The sequence below is a fragment of the Urocitellus parryii genome, chromosome 9, assembly GCF_045843805.1.
Source record: "Urocitellus parryii isolate mUroPar1 chromosome 9, mUroPar1.hap1, whole genome shotgun sequence".
Taxonomy (NCBI): domain Eukaryota; kingdom Metazoa; phylum Chordata; class Mammalia; order Rodentia; family Sciuridae; genus Urocitellus; species Urocitellus parryii.
Genome location: NC_135539.1, coordinates 134,132,772 through 134,148,162, shown reverse-complemented (window position 1 = coordinate 134,148,162; position 15,391 = coordinate 134,132,772). Strand labels below are relative to the sequence as shown.

The 15,391-nt window shown below is 46.7% G+C and overlaps 1 protein-coding gene across 1 annotated transcript in view; it reads left to right on the top strand.

Moving 5' to 3' along the window:
* Window positions 1-3,803, top strand: part of Lhx4 (LIM homeobox 4) — a 37,293-nt gene extending 33,490 nt beyond the window's left edge. Inside the window, exons 4-6 of the mRNA XM_026388508.2 lie at window positions 774-928; window positions 1,233-1,404; window positions 3,409-3,803. Of these exons, the coding sequence (XP_026244293.2) occupies window positions 774-928; window positions 1,233-1,404; window positions 3,409-3,803 (722 nt within the window). The remainder of the gene's footprint in view (window positions 1-773; window positions 929-1,232; window positions 1,405-3,408) is intronic.
* Window positions 3,804-15,391: the final 11,588 nt, after the last annotated feature.

Here is a 15,391-nt window from a genome sequence, read left to right as displayed (position 1 = left end):
ACAGACCACCAGGAGCCTGCAGTGGCCTTTATTCTTAGTGTCCTCCAGGGCCACTGTGCAGAGGGGGAGAGCTGTGCCCACATCCCAGGTGAGGCAGCAAGCTGTTTGCACGACTGTGTGGTACTGAGCACACCCGCTGCCTCTCTGTGCCTGACTGGGAATGGAACAAACCAGCCTTTAGCTAACAGAGACTCGAGGTTCTTCCATTCAAAACCAATCAAGCACTCTGTGTTGACCAGTGCGTTACCTGGAACACTCCCGAACTCAGTGCTTTTCAAAAAATATTGACTAAGATCCACTGTGAGAAGCTCACTTCACATTTCAACTCAGGGCGCACATTCAAACAGGGAAAGTGAACAAGTTTCATGAAACACTGCTCTGTCTGTTCATCCTGTTTCCTCTTTTAGTTTTGATTGACTAGATGGACTTTATAAGCCACCAGTGGGTTCTGACCCGTAGATCATAAACACTGCTTGGGACGGCGAGTGAGGTGCAGGCTGTCCCCAGTTGGGAGCCCAGGGAGGCCACGGCAGAGGCCATGAGGTGGGACCAGGGGAGATGGAGGCTCTGGAGGGGAGCCAGAGGCCAGGGACATGGGGGCAGTGCACCTCACTTTCAGTGCTGTGGAGGCTGCAGGGGTGGGGACCACGCCACGGTGACGCCCTCTTCCCCAGCCCTACACAGAGCAAGTGTTCTACTACCTGGGGGGAAGGAAGGAGGAGGCCCAGCTGCTTCCGACCTGCTGATCCAGTAAGGGGTGGTTTTCATTGCAGATGACTCGGAGGCTGGAGCTAAGCGGCCGCGGACCACCATCACAGCCAAGCAGCTGGAGACGCTAAAGAATGCCTACAAGAACTCCCCGAAACCCGCGCGCCACGTGAGGGAGCAGCTGTCCTCGGAGACAGGCCTGGACATGAGGGTGGTTCAGGTTAGAGGCCAGCCCTCCTTTGCTCTCTGGGGATCTGGGCCTCTGGCAGGGAGGGACAGAGTGTGGTGTCCAGAGCCAGGAACTGGTGTGACATCACCCATCCCCATGGGCAGTTGGGCTCAGGGCAGTGACCCCGTGTCCCTGGGGGTGTCAGCCAGAATCTCAGGCAGAGTTCAGAGGCCCAGGCTGGAGAGAGCAGGGGCGGGAGAATAGGTTTTAGTCTGTCTCCAGCCGCCTGCGTTTGGGTCCTGGAGGCTTTGGGCTGATGGCGCACTCCCCCTGTGTCCCTTGTGCTTTGTGGCAGGTTTGGTTTCAGAACAGGAGGGCCAAGGAGAAACGCTTGAAGAAGGACGCAGGGCGGCATCGCTGGGGACAGTTCTATAAGAGCGTCAAGAGGAGCCGGGGAGGCAGCAAGCAGGAGAAGGAGAGCTCGGCAGAGGACTGTGGGGTTAGTGACAGTGAGCTGAGCTTCCGAGGTGAGCAGGGCTGGGGGGCGAGGCCGAGGTCCTAGGGAAGTTCCCTGGGGAACAGTAGGCCCTGGCTCACAGGCGGCTCTTCCTTCAGGCTTTGGCCACTCCCTCCCAAGGAAGGCCTCAGTAAAGGGTGGGGAAGTTGCTAGGGCCCTTCAGGGCGGGACAGGGAATAGAAAAGGAGAGGAACAGGTCCGTGGGGTGCAGCCAGGCCCTACTCATGGCCCTGAGGTCCCCCTCATTTCCTGCTGACTGGGGTGCCCTCACCAGACCACCCAGCCGTGAACAGGGGGCTGCATCTCAGGGCTTGCCCCAGCTCTGTTCCTGCACCTCTCCCTTTTGTGGGGACACTGGCCACCTTCTATGGTCCCCTAAAGGAACCCCGTCCTCCTATCCTGGTGACAGGAAGCACGCTCAACAGGCCTCTTCCTGGAGATCACTGCTGGGAGTGCATGTGAGCGGGGCACTTGCTTCCTCCCCACCTGGCACACGAGCTTCGCAGCATGCGCTCTGTTCAGACTGGGGCATCATCAAAATTGCAAATTACTGCACACAGTGGATCCCCAGGTTGTTCACAAATAACCCTACCTGCTCTCAGTTACCGAGTCTGCAAATGGGGAAGGACTTCTGTTGCGGACGGCAAGGACACTGATCAGAAGCCCGGCTTGCAGGGTGGCTTTATTAGAGTCACTCATTTTTCATGAGCTGCTGTCTTCCCATCTATAAATGGGGAGTGCCCCCGCATGTCATCTCAGTCACTGGGCTCAGTGAACACACCAGCTGTCCACGTGCCCGGGGGAAAGCTAAGCACTTGTACTCAGGGAGGGTGTGACTGTCCCTACAGGAGCCAGTGGCTCCCATAGCCAAAAGGGCCAAATCATGGCCATTTTAGAGTGGAGCTGAGCCTTCTGCATCCTGCTCCCTTTGAAGGACATCAGCCTTCCCTTGCCCCTGGCTTTTACATTTTCACGGGTGGCATGGGAGGTCTCTGAGGGATGGGTTTTGAATAGCCTCCTACAGGAACTGATGTGTAGCCCAGGTGGAAAAGTGGAAGAAGTTTGTGGGACAGAGGGTGGAATAGTGGCCTAGAGGAGCACAGTGTCTGAGAGGACTGAGGCTGAGCCGGGAGGTCTGCTGAGACCTACAGGTCAGAAGGCCCAGGACCCCATTCTCACCTGTCCACTTGGCAGGATTGGGAAAGTCACCTAATCTCATCGGAGCTGTTGAGATCCATGTCTGAAATCCAGTATTGTTAAAGCATTCCTGTTGGGTGCAGATGGGTCCCAGACTGACATAGCATTCGTCTCTCTGGGCATTTATAAAATCCTTTATTTCTTAAGGCTAAAATTTCTGGCCTCTGTTGGAGAGATGAATTCTTTCATGTGGTAAAGATTGCACTAGATCCCCTTAATGAAATGGCTCAAGAGACGAGAGGGTCCAGTGGCCTTAAATAATTTTTGCCCCCAGTGAAGAGCTGATTGAATAGAGAGAAGCCAAGTCCTTTGATACTGAACCTCCTTTCTGGGTAGACCAGAAGGATTTTGTACACATGTCTAAGCAAGGCCCCCAGCTTAGTTCTATCCTACGGGCCTGCTTGTTTCCCAGCCAATGAAACTAAGCACTCTTCTCATTGAAAGCTTTTAGAGTAAATCTTGGCAGCACATATTTGTCACTTGTGATAACACCACCCACCAACCCTGGGGTGTTCATACTCCTGAGTGTTGCCTGAATATTTTAGTACACCAGATACACGGGGCCAACAAGCTCATCAAATATACGTCCAGCCTTCTGGGACCTAGAATTGGTCTCTGCAGGTGTTTCTTATTTTGCCCCTTGACCTGGGTTGGTCCCTGGAGGTCAGGTGGATTGGCTGCTGCCTGACCCTTGCTTGGCAGAGAGACAGCTGCTGCCTTTGGGTATCTTCCCCAGTCATGGGTTCCTAGGTTGTGAAGAGCAGAGACCACTGAAGTCCCGACAGCTGACAATAAATCTCCATTCTTTTGTCCACAGAAGATCAAATTCTCTCAGAACTTGGCCACACCAATAGGATTTATGGCAACGTGGGGGACGTTACAGGTGGACAGTTAATGAATGGGAACTTCTCCATGGACGGGACAGGACAATCCTATCAGGACTTGAGGGATGGGAGTCCCTATGGAATCCCCCAGTCTCCATCCTCCATCTCGTCCCTGCCATCCCACGCTCCCTTGCTCAATGGGCTGGATTACACGGTGGACAGTAATTTGGGTATCATTGCGCATGCAGGGCAGGGCGTGAGCCAGACGCTGAGAGCCATGGCTGGGGGACCCACCTCTGACATCTCCACAGGAAGCAGTGTAGGCTACCCCGACTTTCCAACTAGCCCAGCCTCTTGGCTTGATGAAATGGATCATCCTGCTTTTTAAACTTCTCTCCTCCCCACCCTACCTGTCCTCCTGGTTTGAGAGAATATCTTCAAGGATCAAAGGAGACTTGCCTCTTAAGGATCAAAAGTGCGCCAATGTGAATTTCCATTATTTTCAATGGAAGTGCTCTGCTGGGTCCTAGCAGGCTGAGCGGCCTCCCTAGGGCACGGCTTTCTTGGAGGAGGCAGGAGAGCAGCCTCAGCTGAGATGGCACAGGGGGACAGCCTGGAGCTCTAGGTGCTGGCTTGCTGGCGCTCTCCCTGCCTGCCCTGCTTGGTGGCTTTGGCTCCTCGGTGCTTTGGTAGCACAAGGCGACTGTGACAGGCCACCTGGGCCTCTGGGAACTGTGCTCCAACCGGTGTGTCTCACACAATGCCTCCCCGACCCCGGCTCTCACCAGAGCCGAGATTCCTGAGGTAGAGCATCAAGGCCCTTGAGTATAATGAGATGGTTTCTGGACCTCGCTGATCGAACCCTGATTTTCAAAATAAAATAGCCAGTTACTAAAGGTCAGTGAAAACGTTGATGGCCACAATTTGATATTAAAAACACACCCCTCTCCTTTCCTTTTTGTTGCTGTGAAATTATGACTTCTTTCCTATGTGAAAGTACAAACCAGAGAATAATCACTGGTTTTAGTTTTTAAGAAATCCCATCTAGACCACTGAATCCCTCACAGCAAGAAGTGGTTTTCATTGCAGGTGACTCTGAGGCTGGAGCTGAGTGGCCTGGACCTTCACAAGCTGCCCGATGAGTCCCCTTGGCACAGTGTGCCTTTTTTGATTTGCTCGTATCAGTTACTACCCAAGACAGGCTGCGGGCTACACAGTGATCAAAGCTAAACCATGGAGAGAGCAGAGTGACAATCAGTGACAGCACCTGGAGATGCATTTGGGTTCCAACTGTGCAGTCTGCTAAGCCACATGGGCAGATGCCGGTCTCCTTGTGGGGTGAAATGAAATCTGAAGTCTGCCTTGGGGGCGTTGGTTTAGGTGAGCTTGCAAGTCTGCCCTCCTCCCCCTAAAACATGAAAGCCTTCTCTGCTGTGCTTGCTGACTCCACCGAAGACAGCAATGCTTTTTTGGCTTACCTTGGTTGGGAGGAATACTCTAGGGTCTAAAAGGTTTCAAGTGGTCCTTGGGCTGCATCTCTCTGGGTTGCCTGCTGGACTGGTGCCATGCCCTGGGCTCCTGTCCTGTGCTCAGAAAGCCAGAGCTCCCCAGCTAGTGGCAGTGCAGGGACTTCCTGCTTGCAGGTTTGCAGAACATGTCACTAAGACTGCAGCAAGGTCAAAGCTGCAACTGCCATCCTGTGCACCCCACTTCTGGCCATCAGGATGCTCTCCATGTGTAAGCTGGGAATTTAGCCAGCTGCAATGTATCTCCACTCCCTTGGGAAACTGTGGTTTGCTTCTTCTGGCCTCCCATTCTCTTAAATGAGATGGGCAGGGTAGGAAGAATGCGAAGGCCTTGCCTTTCTTTCACATGAAGTGATGGGGCCAAAGACCCGAAGGGCCCTTCCTTCTGTGACTGGTTGATCACCCTGTGAAGACTGCAGAGATTTAGGCATGCTGCAGGCAGACCAAGGGAAGTGTCTTTTTAAAGCTCTGTTCCAGGGCTGAAGTAAGTTCCATTAAGTATCTTTAAGAGACACAGTCAATGAATTCCTGGAGCAGCCTTCAGGCCACCTATCCTCTGATCAGTTTTGTAGCATACCCTTGTTTTGTTTTTTTTTTTTTGGTGGATTGCAAATGCCCTCATTTTTGCCTGGGGAGTCTGCAAATATGGACTCTTTTCTTGAGGCTCCATGTTTGTGGATAGTGGTATGTTAAGCCCATCCAATTCTATGCTATTGGAAGTCCCCAACAAGGTGGGGTGGGAATGGACACAAAGGCAAGATAACAAGCATGTGAAGGGAGGGAGATCACAACTGTCTGTTTGGAGGCCAACTTCCTGAATACGTGCTTCTCAGCAGGCTGCTCGAAATACACAGGGGAGAGGCTGTGTGGCAAGCCAAGTGGAAAGCTGCCTGGCCAGGTCCCTACTGGGCTTAATATCTCATGGGTTCAGAGGTGAGTATAGTGTGGGACAGCAGGATCTTTAAAGGAGGTCCTGCCCTCTGTATAGCACTATAAAAGATCAATTTAGGTTGAGCTGTTTTATTTTTATAAAGGAGTTAATCATACTCCCAGTTCAATGGTAGAAGTATAGGAGGCTGTCCTCCCACCGAGAGGTCTCTTGAGGGAATCTGGGTAGTTGCAGTGATGTTGGTGGTAGCTCAGAGGTGCTGGAAAAGAGGTCCTGAGAGAGCACTGACCACAAGTCCAAGAGAGCTGTATTTAAGGTGCATTCCCAGAGCCACCTCCCTGGAGAGCAGCAAACATGGGTGCCCATTTAGAAGCACAGTCACAACCAGTCTCAGACTTTAAGTGGCTCTCCATGCAAATTGTGCTGCATGACAATGGGCCAGTGTCACTGGTGAGTATTGTGTTCTGAGACTTAGCTGCCCCCAGAGGCACTCCTCTATTAGACTCCTCACCCGTCTACTACTGGAGTACCTGGTGCCACCTGGCAACTGCTCTCCCCTTGCTAAATGACACAGATGAACTTAAGAAATGACACAAGACCTTCTAGAGGCATTTGCAGTATTTGGGCCTGTCTTTGAGAGCAGTTAACAAAGATGATCCTCTGGGCCCCCCAACAGACTTTAGAGCAGGAAGCTTCTGAACACTGGAGTAAATTGATAACTGACCCCCCAAGTTCCCAGTGGTAATTGGATAAGCAAAATGTGAACTAAGTGGATCCGGAGAAATCTGTATTTGCTGAAAAGTGATTAAATCAGGGAGGCAGTACCAAATCTAAGGGCTCACCATGGGTAAATCCTGTTGTTGGGAAATGGGGTTCTTGGCTCTTCAAGGACTTGCTGTGTAACCCCAGGCAACTCTTTCTGGTCTATATGCTTGCTCTTTCTTGCTTCCCCTGATAGTTATGAGCATAATGTAAGATGAACATCAACTATCATACTGATAATATTGTTCCTGCAAATTAATATAGTGAAAAACAGGGAAAAGGATCAAAATTAAGACCTAAGAGAAGCATTTGGCAGTGTCCTTGAAGGCTTTTTGTGCCACTGTAAAACATAAAATCTAATAAGATAATTGGGGGCCATTAGATCTTCATCATTAAGTTCACTTTGCAAGAAATGTAAGGAATCTGTAGAAAAAAAATCCCCATCTGGAGCTCAAAGCTGCTCATCTGAACCCACTGCCTCCTTGTAGGAGGTGGCTCCAGGCTTCTGATGAGCCAGGGCTGTGTGCTGTGTGACAGTCCACTACCTGCCCCCTGACCACCACACAGCCTTCCCAGCATGCCCCACTGACACCCAGGTTACAGCCATGGAACGATGGCCACACCTCTTCAGCCAGCAGGGCCCAGATAGCCTGAGGAGGCTCATTTTTAAACATTGCACTTTAAAAATTGGAAACCATGAGATGAAGAGAAATTCAATTAAGCGGAAATGAGTTTTGTTTTATTGCCTGCTGCTGAAGGGCTCTGGGCATGCTGAAAGCTAAATAAAAGCACATCACTGGCTCTCTCTTTTCTTGGATTGGTCAGTTGGCCCTTTTGGCAGTAGTTGCTCCAACTGCTCTAACACGGTGACTGGAGCCAAAAAGAGAGAGCTCAGCCAAGTCATCCCATCCACACTCTGCTTGGTAGGACCACACTAAAAGCACAGTTTCATGCTGCTAGCTCTGGTGAGGAGACAGCTGCAGGTTTGGAGGTGCGCCAAGCATTCCTTTGCTTAGGGAGGCAGAGCACAGGTGGACGGAGCAAGGACACCCCCACTTTCACCTGTTGCTCACCTAGAGACAAGGATCACATTGTACTTTCCCACTTGAGGACTGTGTTCAGCCTAAGGAGCAGGTTCAGGGCCACAGAACCCCAGAAGCCGCTCCGAGTGCACATTCAGCCCTCAAAGCCCCAGGTCCCTGAGCTCTGGATTGTTGCCCTCATCCTTCGCAGTGTAAATTTTGTACAGTTAAAAAGAAATGAAGTCTCGTTTCCCGTAAAAAATAAAAAAGAAAAAGAAAAAAAAAGGACCCACCCATCCTTATTTATTGCCATGTGACTCTGGAGAGCAGAAGCTGGTGCGTTTGTCTGTGTATTGCCTCCTGTGTGTTGGCATGAGATGTGTACGGTGAAACTGTGTAAAATAAACATGGAAATTCTTTAGAAGCTGATGTGTCTTGATTTTGATTTGGTTTTCTGGCCGTTTCCCCTCTTGACATAAGTAGAATAGGAAGCTGAGGCACAGGAGGCCCTTTCATCGCCAGAAGGAAACCAGAGAGACAACTCTGAACTCTGGGACTGCTTACAGCCCTGTGAGCGGAACTACTCAATAAAGAACTACTCAATAGAGGGTTGATAGAGGAGGTTCTACGATTACCTAACAGCAACTCCTTCTGCCCCTAAATTTAGGGAGTCGGAAGAAAAAGAAAATGTTGGCTACATAACTTTTAGTTATTGTTTGGTTACTTTTTTGGTACCGGGGGTTGAACCCAGGGGCTCTCAACCACTGAGCCACATCCCCAGCCCTTCCCCTTTTTCTTTGTATTTTGCTTAGAGACAGGGTCTCACTGAGCTGCTTGGGACCTTGCTAAGTTGCTTTGAACTTGAGATTCTCTTGCCTGAGACCTCCCGAGCCCCTGGGATTACCAGTGTGCCCCACCAGGCTCGGCCTTGTTCTGTTACATTTTAAAGTCCTTCACACTTACAATTATTTCCTCCAGAGAAAGGATGTGCACATTTCTGTATGTGGCTGAGGGGACAGGACAGAAACACCTCAATCAGAGTCATCAAGGCTCCTAGACAAATGCTTTTTAGGAAAATCTCCATCCTGGTTTCCTCTCTGCATGAGGTGTGTTAGTGTGCAGGCCCTGAAGTTTAGCTGGAATGGAAAGAAAATATTTTTTAATTAAAACAAACAAAAAATTGAAGTGTAGTTCCTCACACTAGTTGTATTCCAACTGCTCAAGAGCTATTTGTGGCTAGTTGCTTCTGTATTTGGACAATACAGGCGTAAACATTTCTATCACTGCAGAAAGTTCTGCAAGGTGCTGACAGAGTCCGCCTAGGGAGGATGGGCAGCAAAACTCACTGATTACATGTACACTTCCTGGCTATCCTGGAGGACCCGGAGTGAGGCACCCTGAGGCTCCTCAAACGCTGGCAGTGGCAACATCTTCACCATCTTATTTTGTGTGGGGCATCCCCCATCCGCCTTCTCTTTGTTTTTTCCTTCTTTCTTGGGCAGAAGGGCGGGGGAGGGGAGCACTCTATAGCGACTTGCTAGGTATTTGCAGCAGGCCGCGCTCTGTGCCTGTGTTCTCTGACCAGTGCTGCCATGGGGTTGTGGTGACTTAACTGGGGTCCCAGACACACTTTGGGCCCCAAAGTCTTCAGTGGAGACTCAAAGCTCTGCCAACAAGATTTGGTGTCCTTGGCCAAACTTACCTGTGTGCTGAGTACTTTATTAGGTTGAGGAAGGTAAAAAAGATCACACTGGGTTATGCAGCAAGGAGACAAGGTCACTGCGGGAGTAGGGTTGGCTGGGATACTGGCCCTAAGACTGTTTTCTTCTCTGCCCAGTCCTTTGAGTGGACATTAGGGCAATTCTCAACATGTCTGTGAAAGGTTCTGTGGCTTCACATTCAGCTACTTGTCTGAGTATTCCTGACACACTAATAATGGGCGAGGGGAGACTTTGGGTCAGAGTATGCAGCAGACACCATGTCTTGGGCAGACCAGTTCACCTTCCATTCTCAAACCCCACGTCACCAGCCTGTCTGCACTGAGTCTTTGCTTTCAGCACACTGTCAACTGTTTTGAGGACAGCTGGCCCATAGCCATGGGACCATTTCCACTTCATGCTGTAGGGACGTGGCTTCCACCAGGATGCCAGCCTCACAACTATTAAAACTATCCTCAGCTCACAAAGGACATGATCGGGTTTTTCTTTTTTGTTTAGTCGCGGGAGAGCAGCTCCTGTGTAGTCTCTCTTTCTGACAGTGGCTTTCTAGAAAAACAGCTGCTTAACGAATTATAGAGAAAAGAAATCACTGGCCAGAAAGCATTAAATAAGACCCACTGGGGGAAAAATGGAGGCCGACAGTCAGTTTCCACTGCTCTCCAACCTTCTTTCTCTTTGGGCCCACAATTCTACTTGGCTAAAATCACAAAATAACAAAAGGAGACCACAGCAATGCTGTGAATTTTAACCGATTGCTACCCATAAGAGATGATCCTCAACATCCATTTCTTTAGTTTTGATACTTGAGATACGGTTTAAAAACTGTCCTTCACAGTCTACAATGAGAATTGTTCAATCCCTTTGCCACACTTCCTTAGCAGAATGCCATTTCAGCTTGATTATCCAGGATTCCTGGTGCCTTTCTTCATAAAGTCCTTTGCCTGCCTGTGCCCACAGCGGTGATCAAGCTCAGCTTAGATGATTATTTGGACTATGGCTGCTGCAGGGAGGTAAAATGTTCAGTTATTGCTGTTGCAGAAATCCTCTGAGTTAGGAGGGGAAAACCAATGTTTATCAAATGGGGCCAAATCATTAGGAAGGGGGAAATTTTTATCATCCTTCTAAAAGGAGTCATAAAAATAAACCATCTGAACTACTAAGTAAAGATTTTTAAAAATGATTGGCCCCTGCTCTAGGAAGAGTATATCACGTCATTTTAGAGAAAGCACTTGTGGGATTTTGCATGTAACAGTTGCCTCTTTAGGACCCTTTCCTTCATTTTCTTATTTCTGCCAATGAGATGTCAGGATTGTCCTTTAGAATGCTTTCCTCTTGGTGGTTTTTCCTTTGGCCATCTCCCCAAATACAAGAATTCAATTCCGATACAGTGTGCAAACTGTCTTTTAACTTTGTGATTAACGGGACAAGCTACAGACTGTACCTGACAGGATACACATTTCCCCATTTTCAAAACATTGATATGGTTAAGAACGGTACCATGGAAGGGACTCCTAGGAGATAAGGTCTCCATGGGACTCTCCTGACTGACCCTCTGGGCTGCTGGACCAGCCAGAGCTTAATAGCCTGATAGAGGTTGAGTTGTCTCTAGAGGCAGGTTTAAAAGACTTTTCTTTTTAAAACATTTTTTATTTGTTCTTTTTAGTTGTACATGACAGTAGAATATATTTTGACATATTTATACAAACACGGAGTACATCTTACTCTAATTAGAATCCCAGTCTTGTGGCTGTACATGATGTGGAGATCCATGGTGGTGCATTTATATATGTACACAGGAAAGTTAAGTCAGATTCACTCCACGTCTTTCCTATTTCTGTCTCCCCTCCCTTCTTATCTTCCTCTTACTTACCAAACCTGGTCTAGGATCTTCTGTGGTTGGGAGGGGTGTGGGGATTTGGGTAAAGCTGGAAACTACTAAACTATGAAAGATAAAATATAGTCCCCCCCCCCCAAAAAAAAGAGGTACTGGCACACACTTGCAGTTGGAAATAAGCAGGATTTTTTTTTTTTAAAGGCCATTAAAATGGTAAATAGGTTTCAACAGATGGCTTCTGCACAGCAATGGAAAGCCCAGGCAAGGACTTTGGGGTTAAATCTCATATTTTAGTCACCTGGGACTAGTTTATTATTGCAGAAAAACAAACATCCATAAAGTTGACAGCTTCCTCCCCTCCTCCCAAGTGGAGTCCTTCAAGGCTGCCTGCTCTCTGGCCAGCTGATGGGTGGCTGCCTGCAGATAGTGACCTAGGGAATTAAAGTCACTTTTTCGACACCTGTCAACTGCAGGGCTTAAAGCTTACCAGGCTGGAATCATACGATAAACAAGAAACTATATTATGGTGGGCCAGGACTTTTATAGTCAATATATGTGCTGGCTTTTAAAAAAAATCATTTTAACATTTAATGCTTCTCAATTAAAGTGATTTCCTGGAGTGGACGCCAAGCTTCGTACTGAATGCACATTAACCACTTTCTGTATCGGTAGTTAAAGGCACTGAGGGATTTAAACAGCAATCCACAAGTCTGTTCAGTCAAGGTTTGGCGGAATAAAGCAGATTATAAACAATAATATATGTCTTTCTCTTCTTTTATTGGAAGGGTTCCAAACTCACAAACAGAGCTAAAGTGCTATAAACATATCCAGGACTAAGCTTTGTGCTCCACAAATGTACTCCATGAGAGCCATGGGCACTGGCTGAACACTCTATCCTGTGTGCGTGTGTGTGCACGTACTTTTAAAAGAGCCTTTTATTACACAAAGTGTCCATCAACTAAACTTACCTTCTAAATATTAAAATGGAAATCAGGATTGCTATACAAGTGAGAGCAAAAATAAATCCTGCTTGCAGTGTAGGTGATGAATTCGTTGCTGCTGCCCATTGCAAGTCACCTCTGCGCTCCTTAATGCCTTCAGACCCCCACATGTTCAGCTACTGCATTCAGTGGTTATAGGTTCAAATGGTCATTTTTCCATCTAGAAGACAAACCCACACCAAAGGCCCAGAGTTCTACCATGAAGGAAAAGCATGTTGAGGAGCAGCCCCTCCTGTCTTCCGTCTGGTTTTCGACCTCTATTGCTAACACATGTTCACTCTGACATGTATGAAGAAAACCACCAAGGAAGATTCTGTCCTGAATATAAACCAGCATAGAACTTGTGAATACCCCAATTTGGGGCCAGGAAGCTTTGCTGGAGGAAGGAATACTGCCCTCAGAAATGACTCGGCATGTGCATCCCAAAAGAGGAGCGTAAAACACAAAGAAAAATGACTACTTTGCAATTGTGCCAAGAGAAAGTGAAATAAGAAAATATAGGAAAGAAAATTTTGAAGAATTAGCGTATAAAAATAAAAAAAATGCTAAGGGAGAAGGAAGCCATCAACACCTAATAACTATGTTGATCTGCACAAGGATCTTGGCATTAAGTTCTGCTTTTCAGGGAGGAGCGTGACAAGAATTTTCTAAGGATAAGTGAATAAAGATCAGGTTAAATAGCATTCCCAGTTCGGTTCTTTAGTGTAATACCAATTACTGTACATTTAAAAAATGGATCATACTTGGCGCATAATAAATGTTAGCTAATAAGTGTAACAAGGACGTTTTTTCCCGCTGGAGTCTGATATTCTCTATACTTTGACCCAATCTCTTTGGTGCAGGACCTGTGAATCATTGTAGAAATACAGATGCTCAATACATTTGTGGTCTACATATGTACTCCATGAAAGCCACAGGCAGTTTCTAGCCTGTGTGTGTGCATGTATGTGTACTTCAAAAGAATCTATTGTGAAAAGTGTCCATCAACTGAATTTACCTTCTAAATGTTAAAAAACATCACAATAAATTTTCAAATCACTCAATTACAAAAGACTGCATTAAGGGCTACGTTATAAAGAGAAAGCCCAGTGATTGTACATAAAATCCCAGAAGAGGCCTGACATTGCCCCTCTGAAGGTGGCTGCTTTTGCTTACCCTGATAACATGGTTCAAGGAAAACTTTTGTACTTGTTATCAAGATCTGAGTAAATAAAATCATGTATATTGCAATGTTTTATATATGATAAAGCCTATAAAAATACTGAGTGTTGTACTGATTTTAGTTGTATGACCCTAGACAAGTTCTGGGCTTCAATTTCCTCATTTGTAAAAGAGACAAAAAACCCAATTATTTCTATTTTTACAATTATTCTGAGGCTCAATTAAAATACTTGTGTATAAATTCCTGTACAAAAGTAAGTTTAACTGCTCTTATTTCATTGAAGCTAAGATATCACTGATTAGGGGCTGGGTTTGACGCTCAGTGGTAGATACACTTTCCTGGCACGTGTGAGACACTGGGTTTGATTCTCAGCACTAAGTAAAAATAAATAAAATAAAGGTACTGTGTCCATCTGCAGCTATAAATAGTAAAAAAGATATCACTGATTATAAGATATATTAGTTATGTGTCACTAAGAACCCAAACACCCAAACACTGTTGATTTAACTGTGACATGCTATTGTCTGTAAAAATGTTGAATATGTTAATGTGAAAATCTCCATCTCAGAATTGATCAAATGTAGTGTTATAACTACTATGAAAACACTTGATTCAATCCTCACCCTATGACTCAGGATTTGGAATTTATTCATAAATATTTCAACTTATATAGTATTTTCATTACTAAACTGGAGCTGGAGGGTTACATACCTGTTTAGTGTATGAGGGGATTTTTTAAGGATTGAAGTTTGGTAAAAGCCTTCATGCTCCTTCTTAAAAAAAAAATAAAGGTGTGTAAGTCTTCATGTTCAACTGAGGCATTTGTTTCCCTGGAGACTAAACCTTTCTGCAACCTAAGCGCAGCTCTGCCACAGCCACAGGCCTCTCCATTAATCTCAGCGATGACGTCCTGAGTATGTGGAATAATAACCCACAGCCCAGTAGCTAAACCAGGCAGGAAGCTAAGAAATACCTATCTAATAGAAAGGTTCACTCGATTATAGCCACCTGTTAGCTGGAAAATGCTGATACAGCAAAAAGAGATATAATAGATACAATTTCAGATACTGTTCTTTGGTTGTTCCCTTTAACCTCACAAGCATAACAGAGAAGGGGATGCAGCCAGCTGACTCCTCCCATCCTTATTAGAGACAAAGTTTAAAGATTGAGTTTTTGATTGGTAATTCATGATTTTCTGAGGCTTTTTAAGATATTGTATGCAGTATTTTGAAACATAATTAGTTAATTCTAAACACTCATGCTAATGGGAAAGAGAGTCCACTGGCTTAGAGCAATAATGATCTCTTAGTTAAGTCCCAAGAAATATCTGTGGGTTGAATGGAAGAAGCGCTTGAAAACTTGGGGAAGTTTTGTGGTCCACCAGGAAGGACTGGGCTTGAGTAGACTTGGCCCTAGTGTGGCTTTATTACCAACCCTGTGGCCCTGGGCAACTTAATCTGTGTGCGACATGTGTGTCTCTGACTCCTCACATGAGCAGCCCTGATAACACCTGCTATGTGACAGGGCAACTGTGGAGGGATGAGAGATTAAATGATGCCCGTGAAAGCATCCTGAAAAGTTAAAACATTTAAAACACATGATAGGCATTACTAGTCAACAGAATTGAACATACGGGCTCATTTCTGCTCTGCAACAGAATTAGTTCAGCGTCCAACTTCCTGGCCAGTGCCACTTCCAAGAACCCGATGTAGTGACTGATTAGTGATAATACGGGAATAGAAATAAAACATGTATTGTGGTGGCAGACACATTTAAAAGTATGAAATTTGGTTTAGTCAACAAAAGGCTTCTCATTCTTAAAATGCTGTGACAAGGAACAGGAAAAGGGGCTCTGAATGAGCCCTACAGACTCTTGTGATGTCTGTGGACAGGCTTCAGGAGATCTGTGAACTCCTCAAAACTCCAGGTACAACACTGTTTTAAGGGAGAAGTTCAGTTTTTCAAAGTCTGGAGGCGACCGAAGCAGGGCTAGGGTGCTGCTCAGCAGCAGGGCGCTTGCCTGTGCAAGGCTCCGGCTTGTCCCCAGCATGGGTTCTGAAGA